Source organism: Sciurus vulgaris (assembly GCF_902686455.1).
Source record: "Sciurus vulgaris genome assembly, chromosome: 1".
Lineage (NCBI taxonomy): Eukaryota > Metazoa > Chordata > Mammalia > Rodentia > Sciuridae > Sciurus > Sciurus vulgaris.
In genome coordinates, this window is record NC_136461.1 from 113,450,979 (window position 1) to 113,466,617 (window position 15,639).

Genomic DNA, 15,639 nt, shown 5'->3' on the forward strand with positions numbered 1-15,639 from the left:
GGGACATAAGGCAGGAAATATGCATATGCAGATTTAGTTAGCCAAAGAACATGTTGTCAATTTCCTTGGCATCTGTCCTGGGCATGAAGAAGTGCTTTATTCTCAGAGTGAGGAAGTTCAGCTCTGTTTCAGTGGAGCACAGGAAATCTGAGAGAGGGAGGCAGAAGAATGTGGGGTGGATGAAAGCAAAGTCAAGAGTAGAAAAAGACAATAGGTATTGAATGTTGGTGCCAGGATGGAGGAAAAGAGTGGTAACAGTGGTGGTGTGATTGAGAGTCTGTTCCATTGAAATATTTTTTGGTGGTGATTTGAAGTTGGATGGGATGGGAACATTCAATGCAAATTGGAACTACTCTTCTTCCTCATTTTTTTTTTTTTTTTTTTTTGATACCGGGAATTGAATCCAGGGGCACCATACCACTGAGCTACATCCCGAGTTCTTTTTATTTTGAGACAGGGTCTCACTAAGTTGCTTAGGGTCTTGCTAAGTTGCTGAGATTGGCCTTGAACTTGCAATCTTCCTGCCTCCGCCTCAGGAGTCTTTGGCATTACAGGTGTGAGCCAGTGTGCCTAATGTCCCAGACATTCTTATTTTTATTTTTTGTTTTTATTAGTGCATTATAGTCATACATAATATAGTCAAAATACTATTCATTTTGACATAATCATACATGCATGGAATTTAATTTACTCCATTTCATTTCCCAGTGTCCAAGCCCTTTCCTTCCCCTTCTCCCTCCTCCCATTCCCCTTCCTTTACTTGTGTTCCTTCTACTCATTTATTTATTTATTTATTATTTTTAATTGGTGCTTTATAGATATCCATAAAGCTGGCATTCACTGTGATATATTTATACATGCTCATAGAGTAATTTTGCAAATTCATTCTGCATTTCCTCCCCTTTCCTGTCCCTCTTTCTTGCCCCTCAATATCCTTCTTCTACTCCACTGAACTTCCTCTCTTCATAATATCTGACCGCCCCCTCTTTTTTCCTCTTACTTGGCTTAACTTCCACATATGAAAGAAAACATTTAATCCTCGACTTTCTGAGTTTGCCTTATTTCACTTAGCACAATATTCTCTTGTTTCATCTGCTTACTGGCAAATGCATAATTGCATTCTTATGACTGAATAAAAAACTCCATTGTGTATACACACACATACACACACACACACACACACACACACACACACACACACCACATTTTGTTAATCCATTCATCTGTTGATGGGCACCTGGCCAGGTTCCATATCTTGACTATTTTGAGTTGTGTTACTATAAACATTGATGTGCCTGTATCAATATTGTATGCTGGTTTTATTTCTTCTGGATAAATACCAAGGAGTGGGATAGCTGGGTCATATAATGGTTCATGTTTTAGTCAGATATTTTACAGCTATGACCGAAAGACCTGATGAGAACAATTTTAGAAGAGGAAAAGTTTATTTATGGGCTCACAGTTTCAGGGGTCTCAGTCCAGAGATGGCCAACTCTCAGGGATTGAGGTGAGCCAGAACATCATAGCAGAAGAGTGTGGTGGAGGAAAGCAACTCGGAACATGGCACCCATGGTACAAATTCACTTTGCGAAAGAGAGAAACTCCCCTCAGTACAGACAAAATGATATACCTCCAAAGCATGTCCCCAGAGATCCACCTCCTCCAACCACACTCTACCTGTCTATAGCTACCATCCAATTAATCCCATTAGGGGATTAATTCACTAATTAGGTTAAGGATCCCATAACCCAATAATTTCACTTTTAAAAATTCTTCATTGTCTCACATACAAGCTTTTGGGTGACCCCTCACATCTAAACCTTAACAGTTTCCTTCCTAGTTTTTTGATGAATCTCCATACTTGTTTCTACAGTGGTTGGACTAATTTGCAGTCCCACCAGCAGTGTATGAATGTACCTTTTCTCCCTCATCCTTGGCAGCATTTTATTATGTATATTCTTGTTCATTGCCATTCTGACTGGAGTGAGATGAAATAGCGTAGTTTTGATTTGCATTTCCCTGATTGCTAAAGATGTTGAACATTTTTTCATGTATTTGTTGGCCATTTGTGTTTCTTCTTTTGAGAAGTTTAGAAGTTTCTGTTTAGTTCTTTTGCCCATTTATTGATCAGATATTTGGTTTTTTGGTGTTCAGCTTTTTGAGCTCTTTATATATTTTGGATATTAATCCCTGTAAGAGGAATAGTTGGCAAAGATTTTATCCCATTCTGTGGACTCTCTCTTCATAATCTTTACTGTTTCCTTTGCTGTGTAGAAGCTTTTTAATCAGATTCCTATTGATTCTTGGTTTTATTTCTTGAGCTTTTGAAAACTTGTGAAGGAAGTAGATGCCTGAGTCAATATGTTGGAGTGTTGACACTATGTTTTCTACTAGCAGTTGTGATGTTTCCAGTCTAATTCCTAAATCTTTGATCCATTTTAATTTGGTTTTGGTGCAGGGCAAGAGATAGGGGTTTAGTTTCATTCTTCTATATATGGATATCCAGTTTCCCCAGCACTAGTGGTTTAAAAGCTGTCTTTTCTCCAATGTGTGTTTTTGGCACTTTTGTCACATCAGATGAATGTAATTCTGTGGGTTTGTCTCTGTACCTTCTATTCTCTACTATTGGTCTTCACATCTATTTTGATGCTGTGCTTTTTTTTTATTGCAATGTCTCTAGCATTACTTTTCTTGCTCAAGATTGCTTTGGTATGAATCTACATCATGTACAACCATAGAAACCAAATGATGTACCCCATTTATGTACAGTGAATCAAAATGCAGTCTGTAAAAAAATTAAAAAAATAATTAAAAAAAAAGATTGCTTTGACTATTCCCCAGTTCTTTTTATTTTTTTATAGATGCAATTTTCTTAAATTTATTTTTGTATTAAAATCTTTTTTATTTTTACAGACTGCATTTTGATTCATTGTACTCAAATGGGGTACAACTTTTCATTTCTATGGTTGTACACAATGTAGATTCACACCACTCGTGTAATCATACATATACATAAGGTAATACTGTCTGTTTCACTCTACTATCTTTCTGCCCTCCACCCCCTTCCACCCCATTTTCCTCCACACCATCCAAAGTTCCTTCATTCTTCTCTTCCCATCACCATCCCGCCTTGTTATATATTGTCATGCACTTATCAGAGTGCATGGCTTTTTGGGCTTGGCCTATTTCACTTAGCATGATATTTTCCAACTTCATCCATTTACTAGTAAATGCCATAATTTTATTCTTTTTATGTCTGAGTAATATTCCATTGTGTATATATACCATAGTTTCTTTATCCATTCATCAATTGAAGGGCATTTAGGTTGGTTCCACAATCTAGCTGTTGTGAATTGAGCTGCTATGAACATTGATGTGACTGCATAACCGTAGTATGCTATTTTTAAGTACTTTGGGTATAAACTGAGGAGTGGGATAGCTGGGTCAAATGGTGGGTCCATTCCAAGTTTTCTGAGGAATCCCCATACTGCTTTCCAGAGTGGCTGCACCAATTTGCAACTCCACCAGCAATATATGAGTGTGCCTTTTTCCCCACATCTTTGACAACACTTATTATTGCTTGTGTTCTTGATAATGGCCATTCTAATTGGAGTTAGATGAAATCTTAGTGTGGTTTTAATTTGCATTTCTCTAATTACTAGGGATGATGAGCACTTTTTCATATATTTGTTGATCACCTGTGTATCTTCTTCTGTGAAGTGTCTGCCCATTTCCTTAGCCCATTTTTTGATTGGTAACATTAAAGAAAGAAATTGAAGAAGAACTTAGAAGATGGAAAGATCTCCCATATTCTTAGATAGGCAGAATTAATATTATCAAAATGGCCATACTTTCAAAGGCGCTACACAGATTTAACGCAATTCCAATTAAAATCCCTATGACATTTCTTATAGAAACAGAAAAAGCAATCATAAAATTCATCTGGAAGAACAAAAGACCTAGAATAGCCAAAGCAATCCTGGGCAGGAAAAGTGATGCAGGAGGTATCACAGTATCAGATCTTAAACTCTACTATAGAGCAATAGTAACAAAAATGGCCTGGTATTGGCACCGAAATAGACAGGTAGACCAATGGTACAGGATAGATGACACAGAGACATACCCACATAAGTACAGTTGTATCATACTAGACAAAAGTGCCAAAAACTTACAATGGAGAAAAGATAGCCTCTTTAACAAATGGTGCTGGCAAAACTGGAAATCCATATGCAGTAAAATGAAATTAAACACATCGCTTATTCTGTACAAAATTCAACTCAAAATGGATCAAGGATCTAGGAATTAGACCTGAGACCCTTCACCAAATAGAAGAAAAAGTAGGCCTGAATCTCCATCACGTTGGCTTAGGACCAGACTTCCTTAATGAGACCCCCATAGCACAAGAAATAAAAGCAAGAATCAATAAAAGGGATAGATTCAAACTAAAAAGTTTTTTTCTCAGCACAGGAAACAATCATGTGAAAAGAGAGCCTACAGAGTGGGAGAAAATCTTTTCCACACACTTGTCAGACAGAGCACTCATCTCCAAAGTTTAAAAAGAACTTAAAAACCTTTACACCCAAAATACAAAGAACCTTTTTATTTTTTATTTGGAGACAGTGTTTTGCTAAGTTGCTAAGGCTGGCCTCACATTTGCTATCCTACCGCCTTAACTTCCTGAGTGGCTGGGATTACAGAATAGCCTGGCCCATTCACCTGACTTTGATTCCTTGAAGATCTTCCTTATTATGTATTATTATGTAAAGAGTGGACAAATTATTTGTACCAGATAAATGGGCAAAAGATATCAGATTATAAATCATTTTTGTATATATCATCTCAATATATATGTTGAGGTAAATTTTTCTAAGAACATAACATTGGTAAGTGATAGAGCAAGGTATTAAATATATACAGATCTTTTTATTTTAAGTCACTGTCCCTTCCCACATTATTGGCCAGTCACTGTCCTTGGTACCAAAGATAGTTGTGAATAAGATGCAATTTCTATTTTCTAGGATCTCACAGTTTGGTCAGAAACAGGTGGGTTTAAACTTGACTTTGGAGCAATGCGATAAGCTCTATATTGGTGATTAACTCTATACTAGCACACTAGAAGGTGTGGTAGTCCGTGGAATGGGTAGGATTTTAGCAGGGCAGGATTTAGAAGATCAGGAGACCATTTAAGTGGAGGAAATGGTACAAGCAAAGGTATGCAAGTTGGGAAGTTGTCCGATTAAGTTGGATTCCACAGACATTGTGGGAAACTGAGTTGGAAGAGTACACTAAAGTCAGAACATGGAGGGCTTCTGTGAGCATTCCAGCAACATTGATTCACTGGATATGCATCATGGTAAGCTACTGTCATAGACGCAAGAGTACAGTAGTAAATAAGACAAAATCCTTATGCTTATGGACTTTGTATTCCAGATGGGGGAAAACAACAGATGAGTAACATAAAAACAAGACATAAGCTATTAAAAATGTTAAGGACAAAAACATCAGGAAAGAGGATGATGAAATAGACTGGGGGAATGCTCTTTCAGATTAAGTATCAAAAACGTTCTTCTGATGAGGCAACTTTTTAGTTAAGATCTTAATAAAATAAGGAGACAGACACACAAATGTCATGGAGAACACTATTCTAAACAAAGAGATAGCTGGTTCAAAGGTTCCTAAGTGAGAACTAGCATGTCTTGATAGAATCATGGAAAGAAGACCAGAGTGTAAATGTAGAAGACCAGAGTAACTGTAGAAGAGAGTGGTGAAAGATGAGGTCTGGCAGGGCCCCATTCTGTAGGAAGACCCTGGAAAGATACTGGATTTTATTCTCAGTATAGAGGAAAACTACTAAAAATTTTTAGCAGGAAGTCATGTGATATGGTTTACATTTTTATTTTTTAATGTTTTTTATTGGTGCATTATAATTATACACCACAGTGGGATTCATTCTGAGAGATTTACACAAGTACTAACCATAATTTAATCAGTCTAGTTCCGCAGTATTTTCCCTTTCCTTCTCCTCCCACCCCCATCCTCTTTCTTTATTCTGCTGGTTTCCCTTCTATTATTTTTCAAAATAGTGCATTATTATTATATATAAAAATAGGATTCATGGTGGTATAGTCATATATGGACAAAGCACAATTTGGTTGGTTTTATTTTTCAGGACCTTCCCTTGGCCTTCCCTCTTCCTTTACTCTGTTGGTCTCCCTTACTCTATTGGATCCTATGGGGTCATGAGATCCATTTTTATATATTATTTCCTCTCTAGATCTCACATAGGAGATGAAACATTCAACCATTGATTTTTTTTTTTTTCAGTGCTGGGGATTGAACCCAGGGCATTTTGCTTGCAAGGCAACTACCAACTGAGCTATCTCCCCAGCCTCAACCCTTGACTTTCTGAGTCTGCCTTATTTCACTTAGCATGATGTTCTACAGTTCTATCCATTTAGCAGCAAATGACAAAATTTTATTCTTCTTTATGACTGAGTAAAACTCCATTGTATGTATATATCACATTTTCTTTAGCTATTTGTTAACAGACACCTAGAGTGATCGTTCCATAACATGGCTATTGTGAATTGCACTACTTCGGTATAAATACATCATCATAGTACACTGATTTTAGTTCTTTTGAGTAAATGCCAATGAGTGAAATAACTGGGTCATAGCTAGTGGACTACGGTTCCACTCTTAATCTTTTTTTTTTAGGTACATGGAATTGAATTCAGGGGCACTTAATCACTTAGCCACATCCTAGCCCTTTTAATTTTTAAATTTTGAAACAGGTCTTAGTTAGTGGTTAAGTGCCCCTGAGTTCAATCCTTGGTACAGAAGAAAAAAAAAAAAAAAAAAAAAAAAGAACTTGCTAATGAGTTTGATTTGGGGGCAGGGAATGGTTATAGGAAAGGATGCTCCTAGGTGTTTGGCTTGAGCAGTGTGGTAACCCACCAAGTACTTTCCTGAATCCTGAGCAGCTGTCAGATTTTGAGGCCTTTCACTGTATTTTCTAGCCTTTGATTTAGCTTGCTAGGGAGGGTTTAAGTTATAGAGAACATTCTAGAGGAAGACTCATCTTACTCCTTAACAAATGAACCCTTTAAATATCAGTCAACACAGGAATTCTCATTGATCTTGAGGTCCAGGACAAACCTTCTCCCTCAGGAGCCTGGTCCTCCCCCCTGTGAAAGGCTTTCTCAATCCTTCCAGGTATAGCTGCTTACTTTTTTCTTGGTGTCACAACTGTGATTTTCCTGTACTTAGGACATTGTGCCTTGTGCAAATGTTGTTTTCTATGCATATGTGTCTTACTATATTTCAATTTCCTGGAGGGAAGGGACTGTTGTGATGAGTTATTATATTCTTTATCTGCAGAATATGATCCAATGGCTCTCGCATCTATTCCTTTCTCCTTCTATCATTTCCTAGGCTCCTTTACAACTAGAGTTGTGGATGAAAATTAATATTTTTTTCCAATTAGATGTGCTTGCATGAGATTTGAAAGTTAAGAGAGAGTAAGAGGTCATCATTCTATAATTTTGAATGTTTATTTTGGAAGGCAAGTTTATAGAGTTGTGGGTGTTGGTAGGCAATTTTGGCAGGAATGCCAGCAGCTTCTGGATCCTAGGTTTCTGAATCCTTAATAATAGCTTGGGTGATATATTAAACTCAATAGTCCCCCAGGAGTTTCTTGCTAATTTCTAATAATTCAGCCCTTATTCTAGGCATAGTATCTCTTTTTGTTCAAATTAAGGTTTCTGTTTTATTTATTGAGTTCTAATTTTATAACAGGTTCATTTAGTCTCTTTTGTCTGATTCTGTGTTTTGGTTACAGAAGATGCCCAATAAATGTCCAGTTGAATTTATTCTGAGCCCAGAATCATTTTCTCTATCTCTAAACAATTATTAAGTGCCACTGAACATCAGTGGCTGCACTAAGTGCTGAGAAGTACCAAGTTGAGTAAGATATGATCTTATTCCCAGTTTGGCAGGGGAGATAATTTACAGAAGAGTGTGCAGGCCAAATGATATAACAGAAGTGAGTAGGAACTAGGAGAAAGCACTGCTTGGAGTGTCAAGGAAGGCTGCTCAAAAGAAGTGATGTCTTAACTAGGACCCAAGGGATGCCTGGGTTTTGACCAGGCAGAAAACAAGGAGGCATTTTCCAGGATGATGGGATGTGTGTTTAAAGATATGGATTCATGAAAGACCATGGTGAACTAAGAAAAGATCAAGTCCTTGGCATGGCTGGAGCATTGGATACTCTTGGGAATGGCCTCTCACAAGATTGGGCTGGGTAGGGTCATCTGGGTCAGAGAGTAAAAGGCCCATATGCCATGCTAATAAGTGGGAACTAAAGTTACTGGGAAGTTTCTGTGAAGAAAGAAAATTGAGGCAAGAGGAGATGGAGATGTAAGAAGATATTCAGATGTTATGGAGGATGCAGAATTGGCAAGAATTAATGGCCATTTGAATGTGGCACTGAATGAGGGTAAGAATCAAATGTAACTCCTTGGTGGAGGAGGGAGCCAAAAATTATGTTTAGATAAGTTTCATTTTGACTCATTTTTTTATTTGTTTCATGTTGATCCTTATTTTTGGCAGAGCCCAGAAACTCAAAAGTCAGGAAATGAGGTCTTATTCTTGGGAAATGACCCACGACTAAGGATAACATGGTCCCACAGAGAAGAAGAAAAACAGCCATCAAAGTCATTGCTCACCAATCATTTATTGGGTATTTTAATGTGAGTCTATGATCTGCACATAGATTTTGTTGTGAAGGGCTTTCAGGACTTGGAAGCTATGGATTAATTGTTTTGACCCTTGGGGATCTGCAAACAGATGACATAGTGTTTGTATTTTTATGTGACTGGAAACTAGAAAGGCATTGAGTTGGAATGGGGTCAGGCAATTCTTGTGATAGACACTCAGTGGATAGTTTCTCTGGTGAGAGGTAGGAGCCTGGGCATGAGAAATGTCCTTATCACTGATGCCCACTGTGGTCTCCTAGCAGCCTCTCACTGTGTTTCATTCTGTGATACTTGCAATTCCTGACATTTTATGTGCAGGAACCAAAGCTCACCCAAGCTCAGGATTCTTCTCCTTAGTTGTGATGTAAATCTTTGGCATAGTTCCTGTTTCTGAACTTTGGGGAGAAGTGTTCTATCTTTCAGTGATCCAACCAAGTCTCACTTGTACAGAGGGTAAACCAAGAAATGATTTAAATCCCTAAATTGATCAAAATTAAGTTTGATTCTTTCACCCAATTTACTACTTAGATTTCACCCCCAGAAAATCCTAGAATTGTTGCTTGAAAACCTGAAATGCCTTAAAGTGAATACTAGTTCTCCAAAGCATCCCTGAAGGCAGACAGAGGATAGAGGGAAGATAAACTTTTTCAATTTCTAAACAGAATAAAGATGAATTTCATGCATAGGTGCCTTCTTTGGCTTCATGTTGCTTTATCTTGGTTGGTCACATAGCCTAGTATTGATGTCATTTCAGCTCTTGTACATAGGCATAGAAGGGGTTGAGAGCATCAGCTGTCTTGGTAGGGTGAACCTGTTCTCTTCTTTGGGGTTTCCCACTGCTGTGGGTTGAATGGAATTGTCTTCCTTGGGAGCTTTGGCTGTGATTATCGTCATTCGTGTGGAATTTTTCTCTGTTAGTATAACCTTGCTGGGATCCTTGGGATTGTTGATCCTGGAACCCCTGATATCTGTCTTTCTTCTCATGGTTTTGTTTATCCTGTTGCTGTTGATGGTGTTGATCCTCTTTTTGAGTTTGTCTGTTTTGTCTCTGACTGTTCTGTTCATCTTCAGAGGTTTGTCTGTCCCTTGTTCGATGATGTTTTTCCTGTTCATGGCTTCTTCTGTCCCGTGCCTCACATGGACCTTCCTGATCCTCGTGGCTGTGTCTATCCCAGCTTTGATGATGTTTTTCCTCTGCTTTGTGACTCTGCTCCTCATCCTGGCTTTGCCTGGTCTGGACCTGTCTGTGGCTCTGCTCACTATTGCCTGAGTGCCCTGCATGAGAGAATGCCCTTTCTTGTTGGATTTGTACTAAGAGTTTGTGTTGGTGAGGTTGGTTATCTGCCTCAGGCTTCCATGGCTGGTAGCTATTCTTTTGCTCCTCCCTGGACTGGAATTCCTGTCTCTGGTTTTGATTCATTTCCTGTCCTGGAGTCTGTTGACTATGCCTCCCTAACTTTCCTGATTGCTCAACATCTGAGTCTCTTCCTGTTCCTTGAGTCCCTTGGCAATATCTATTTTGTCCTTGTATTTCAGTTTCCCTAGTCTGTGACTGCCCATAGTGGGAACTCTGGCCTTGTCTGTCTGTCTGATCAGAGTGAGAACTCTGATCTTGTCTGTCTGCCTGGTTATAGTGAAAACTCTGGCCTTGTCTTTTTGTCTGACCATTGTGGGAATTCTGACTTTGTCTGTCTGTCTGACCAGAGTGAGAACCCTGTCCTTGTATGTCTGTCTGGCCATAGTTAGAACCCTGACCTTGTCTGTCTGTCCGGCCATAGTGAGAACTCTGACTCTGTCTGTCTGTCTGACCAGAGTGGGAACCCTGACTTTGTCTGTTTGTCTGGCCATAATGAGAACTCTGGCCTTGTCTATCAGTCTGACCATAATGGGAACTCTGACCTTGTCTGTCTGTCTGCCTATAGTGAGAACCCTGACTTTGTCTGTCTGTCTGATCAGAGTGAGAACCCTGACTTTGTCTGTCTGTCTGACCAGAGTGGGAACTCTGACCTTGTCTGTTTGTCTGACTGTAGTGAGAACCCTGGCCTTGTCTGTCTGTCTGACCATAGTGAGAACTCTGACCTTGTCTCTGACTATAGTGAGAACTCTGATTCTGTCTGTCTGTCTGGCCATAATGAGAACCCTGGCCTTGGCTGTCTGTCTGACCATAGTGAGAACCCTGGCCTTGGCTGTCTCTCTGACTATAGTGAGAACTCTGACTCTGTCTGTCTGTCTGACCGGAGTGAGAACTCTGACCTTGTCTGTCTGTCTGGCCATAATGAGAACTCTGGCCTTGTCTATCAGTCTGACCATAATGAGAACTCTGACCTTGTCTATCATTCTGACCATAATGAGAACTCTGACCTTGTCTGTCTGTCTGACCAGAGTGGGAACCCTGACTTTGTCTGTCTGTCTGACCAGAGTGGGAACTCTGACCTTGTCTGTCTGTCTGGCCATAGTGAGAATCCTGGCCTTGTCTGTCTGTCTGACCAGAGTGGGAACTCTGACCTTGTCTGTCTTTCTGACTATAATGAGAACCCTGGCCTTGTCTGTTCGTCTGACCAGGGTGGGAATCCTGGCTTTGTCTATCTGTCTGACCACAGCTTGATTCCTCAGCCAGCTTCCCAGATTGTCCATTATGAGAAACTAATTCCTTTTGGTGGGTCTGGCTAGAGTGAGAGTCTTGTCTGAGTCTTCCAGACTGGCCATAGCTTGATTGTTGTTCATGTCTTTCAGACTGACCATAGTGAGAATACTGAACTGGTTTCTCAGACTGATTTAAGGCAAAAATATATCCTTGCTGTTTTGGCAGGCCCATGCTATATTTATGACTCAGTGTTTGACCAGAGTTAGAATCCTGACTTTGTCTTTCATATTGATCTGACTGAGCATGGTGGGAATCCCTATCTTGTCTCTCTGACTGACTGTGGTGGGAATCCCTATCTTGTCTCCCTGACTGATCGTGGTGGGAATCCCTATCTTGTCTCCCTGACTGACCATGGTGGGACTCCCTATCTTGTCTGCCTGATTGACCATAGTGGGACTCCCTATCTTGTCTCCCTGACTGACCGTGGTGGGAATCCCTATCTTGTCTCTCTGACTGACCATGGTGGGAATCCCTATCTTGTCTCCCTGACTGACCGTGGTGGGAATCCCTATCTTGTCTCTCTGACTGACCATGGTGGGAATCCCTATCTTGTTTCTCTGATTGATCATAGCTAAAATCCTGGCCCTGTCTCTCAGTTTGCCCACAGTGGGAATTCCTATCTTTTCTCTCAGATTGATTGTGTTGGGCATCCTGACTTTTTCTGTGGTAGGAGTTCTGCTTTTCTCCCTCACGCTTCTGCCTGTGTTGTCTGCCTGTGTCATGTGTTACTTCCTGGCCCTCTTCTTGCTGGGAGGTTTCATGTCCACATGATTTATTACCTAGTTTTCGATGGCAGGCTTGGACCAACTGGAACACCAACAAGAGGTATTCTTGAAAATCCACCTGTCCATTTAAGTCTTGGTCTAAGAGGTTCATAATGGTTTCCACAGTCTTTGGGTCATTTGGTCTCTGAAAGAAGATAAAAAACAAAGAGAAAAATCTGACATTGTCTTATGGATATTGAGATGTATATCAATGTTCACGTCCAAATCCATTCAGTTATGCTTGGGGTTTTGTTTACTGACTAGGACTTTGCTCTAGTCTTTGATCAGTTGGTTCTCAGAACCTCATCCCTTGCTGGACTAGCAGGAACATGACTATAGGGAGTAGAAAGACTTATTAAAATCAGTTCTATTAATAATTAATTCGAGTCATTTGAGGAAGTTATTCCATCCCTTCACATGCCATATTCTAAATGTTTGTTCACCAACTTCTTTCTTACCACACTGTAAGATCCTGCAAGGAGGAGAAGCTGGTTTTATCCATGTTCATATTCCTAGTGACTAGGTTTGTGCTGGCATAGAATAGGTGTGCAATAATTTTACTGAACGAATGACTGAAAGAATATTTGAGAACATGCATGGACAGCACTAAATATAGAAGTCAAAATATGAATCTCAGATTTTCTTCTGAATAGTTATTGCTTATTACTTTGAAGTTGTTCTGTCTTTCCTTCAAGCTCAAGCTCAGACACAAGAAGGGAGGTGTGTGTGTGTGTGTGTGTGTGTGTGTGTGTGTGTGTGTGGTGTTTGCTGGGAGAAAACTACTAAGAAGCTGCCTGAAATTCTTTTTGTTACAGGGTAGAGCATGACCAAATAAAATAAAACATCAAACTGGATGCCAATGTCAGAATCATTCACACTTGACTCTGGGACCAAGTGTCTATATATTTTACCCGGAGAATGTCTCCAAATTCAGTTAAGAGCAGCTGCTTCAATTCATTCTTGGATAGTGAAGCACAGTTCTCTTTGGCATATATCTGGAATACTTTGATCACATTGAGTATGCTGTTCAGGAGTTGAGCCATTTTGGAAAATGCACGTTAACCTAAAAGAAAAACAAGGTTTTGTCTGTGTTTGAGATGAAGACCAGGGGATATCATTTCTAAAGAGAAGGTAATCTCTTCTGGTTGGGAAAGGAAGTTTAAGACATAATGGAGCCCCTTCGTAGACATACCCTCACCTCGACTCACAGTCAAGCTCCAAATATCATGTGCTAAAGTAAAAGTGGGTATAAACTGTAGTTTTTCTGCTAGAAAAAAGAGATAACTTACTAAAAAACAAAAAATGTATGGTATGTATTTGACATGATCTATCTTGGGTAGGGCTTGCATGATTAAACTCTCATATCAGAACAAAAAGGAAGGGCAAGGCCCACAGAGGCAAGGCCAGAGTCAGCATAGTAGGATATAATTTTCTACCAATATCATACTGGAGGGGACACTAACTAGATCTGATTGAACTGGACTCAGTTTTCTAATGAGCTTTCCTTAAGCAAGGGAAAAGGATACAAGTCTCTCCCAATGATCTAAGTAAGCTCACTAGAAGGCTAAATTTCAGCAAGTGCTTCTGGCCTGGATAGTCATTTTGGGACCTGTGTATAAAATGGAATCAGTAAACATAAATCTGTTACAGATAAAAATAGCAAGTGGGTACATATCCGAATTAACTGCACAGATGACAGGAAGTATATATAGTCAGTTAAATCCCTATTGGCTATGCTGGGACACTTGATCTTTTGAGATTTGCATATCAATGATATTTCCTCTTGTGGTATAAAAATTCCAGTTACTGTAAACCCAGTAAGCTTCCAAACTGAAACCCTAACTGCAGAACACATTGTACTTCCAATAGCAGACAATGAAGCCTATAAGGATAAGTAGTAAATAATGAATCTGAATCCTTTATAGAGATTTGTTGCAATGAACTTGAGTATTGCTAAGGCTCTATGGTCCCGGGTCTTGACCTTCATGACCCCTGAACTCTTCTTGGGTCTTGCCTAACAGGCACAACAGATAAATGCTCTACTATGGGAGACTCAGATATCCATAAATAGTCCTAACCCTTAGATCTGGGATGTCTAGGACATATTGAGGTAATGGCCCATGTATTTTACAAGCTCAGATATAGGCCACCCCAGCTATTATCATATTCTTAGAGTCCAGAAAATGAAGGTACCCCTGATTATCACCCACAGGGAGTAGTCTCAGGCGTCCCGAGAATAACGCATTACAGCAAGAACATTGCCATTGCTTCCCCAGTGAATGTCTTACCTTCTTGAGGAGGAGTGAACAGAAGATTCAGAAGTCAGGAAGGACAATGGAGACCCACAAACTCATCTTATTTATAAGGGGTTCTAATTGTCATACTAGGTCATCATAGGAGACACCCATCTGTGGTAAAGCCTGAATCACTCTGGGTCCAACCCAGCTCAGCCCAGCTTAACCTCTCTCTGTAAACTGTTTGATTTATTTACTTCCCCCACTTGCTCATGAACCTGTTTGTCATTGGAGTAGATGACACTGTTCAGGTCTCAGCCCCACTTAATTAGGGGAGTGTGTACACATATATGCTGTGGGGTCCCAAAAGATAGGTACATACTGAGTTCATCCTTAATAAATGTCAGTTGTCAAGACTAATAGGAGGCAACAGTCAAAGTATACCCGAGAAGTGTATCTATGTGGTTACATTATGAAAACCTGTTAAAGCAAGGGAATTTATGTGTTCAGCCAGGATATAGTTCTTGGAAGATATTTATCTTAGACTATTCTATTTCAAATAATTAGATGTTTGTTTATTACTATATTGATCTCTTTTGAATTGCTATTATTTCTTTTTCATTTAACAACCTAACTGTTAAGCAAGTGGGAGAAGAAGATACATGATCAATTTGGGGGACACACTGTCGGGGGTTATGATGGCAAAACTGCCACCACTTGAGACTTTTAAGTCTTACTAAAATGTTAGAGTTGAGGGACTTCTTGGAAGCTTGCAGTATTTGTGAGGTAGACACTGTCAAAGACTTAGGCTTCCAATTATTCCCCAGCTCTACATCTTGCCAGCAGAGTATCTTGAGCAAAGATTCTTAGTAATGTTCTTGGGGTAAATTAATTATTGCATTGCAGAGTTTTGTGTAAGGTACAAAGAATTCTAGACTTATCTGTATTTCTGTTTTGTCTCACATCTAGGTCTCTGGTTATACCTTTTCCACATATCTACCAACCAATCAGTCATTAGTAGAAGATGCTTGCTATTATTTATGATGTATTCAGAATTATGCAAAGGAATCATAGATGTACAGGAAGATTTTAGTCCACTTGGAATAAAGAAGCTTCACATTGAAAAAAAAAAATGAACAACAGGGGTAGGACATGCTAAGTGCTGAGTATTAAAAAACCTAGGTGCATGTGGAATTCTCATGGGCTGTGCCTGGGCTTCTCTAGGGAGGTGAAATTTGGAT

General features: G+C 39.5%; 1 protein-coding gene across 1 annotated transcript; it reads right to left on the reverse strand.

Annotated features, from left to right (window-relative positions):
- Nucleotides 1–8,774: 8,774 nt before the first annotated feature.
- RPTN (repetin) lies at nt 8,775–14,489 on the reverse strand. Its single transcript, XM_079114043.1, has 5 exons — nt 14,453–14,489; nt 13,076–13,227; nt 11,118–12,309; nt 10,512–11,045; nt 8,775–10,331 (listed from the first exon to the last, which is right to left on the reverse strand). Exons 2-5 carry the CDS (start codon nt 13,205–13,207, stop codon nt 9,502–9,504), a joined length of 2,688 nt encoding a protein of 895 aa, XP_078970169.1. The 5' UTR covers nt 13,208–13,227; nt 14,453–14,489; the 3' UTR covers nt 8,775–9,501.
- Between the last annotated feature and the right edge of the window lie 1,150 nt (nt 14,490–15,639).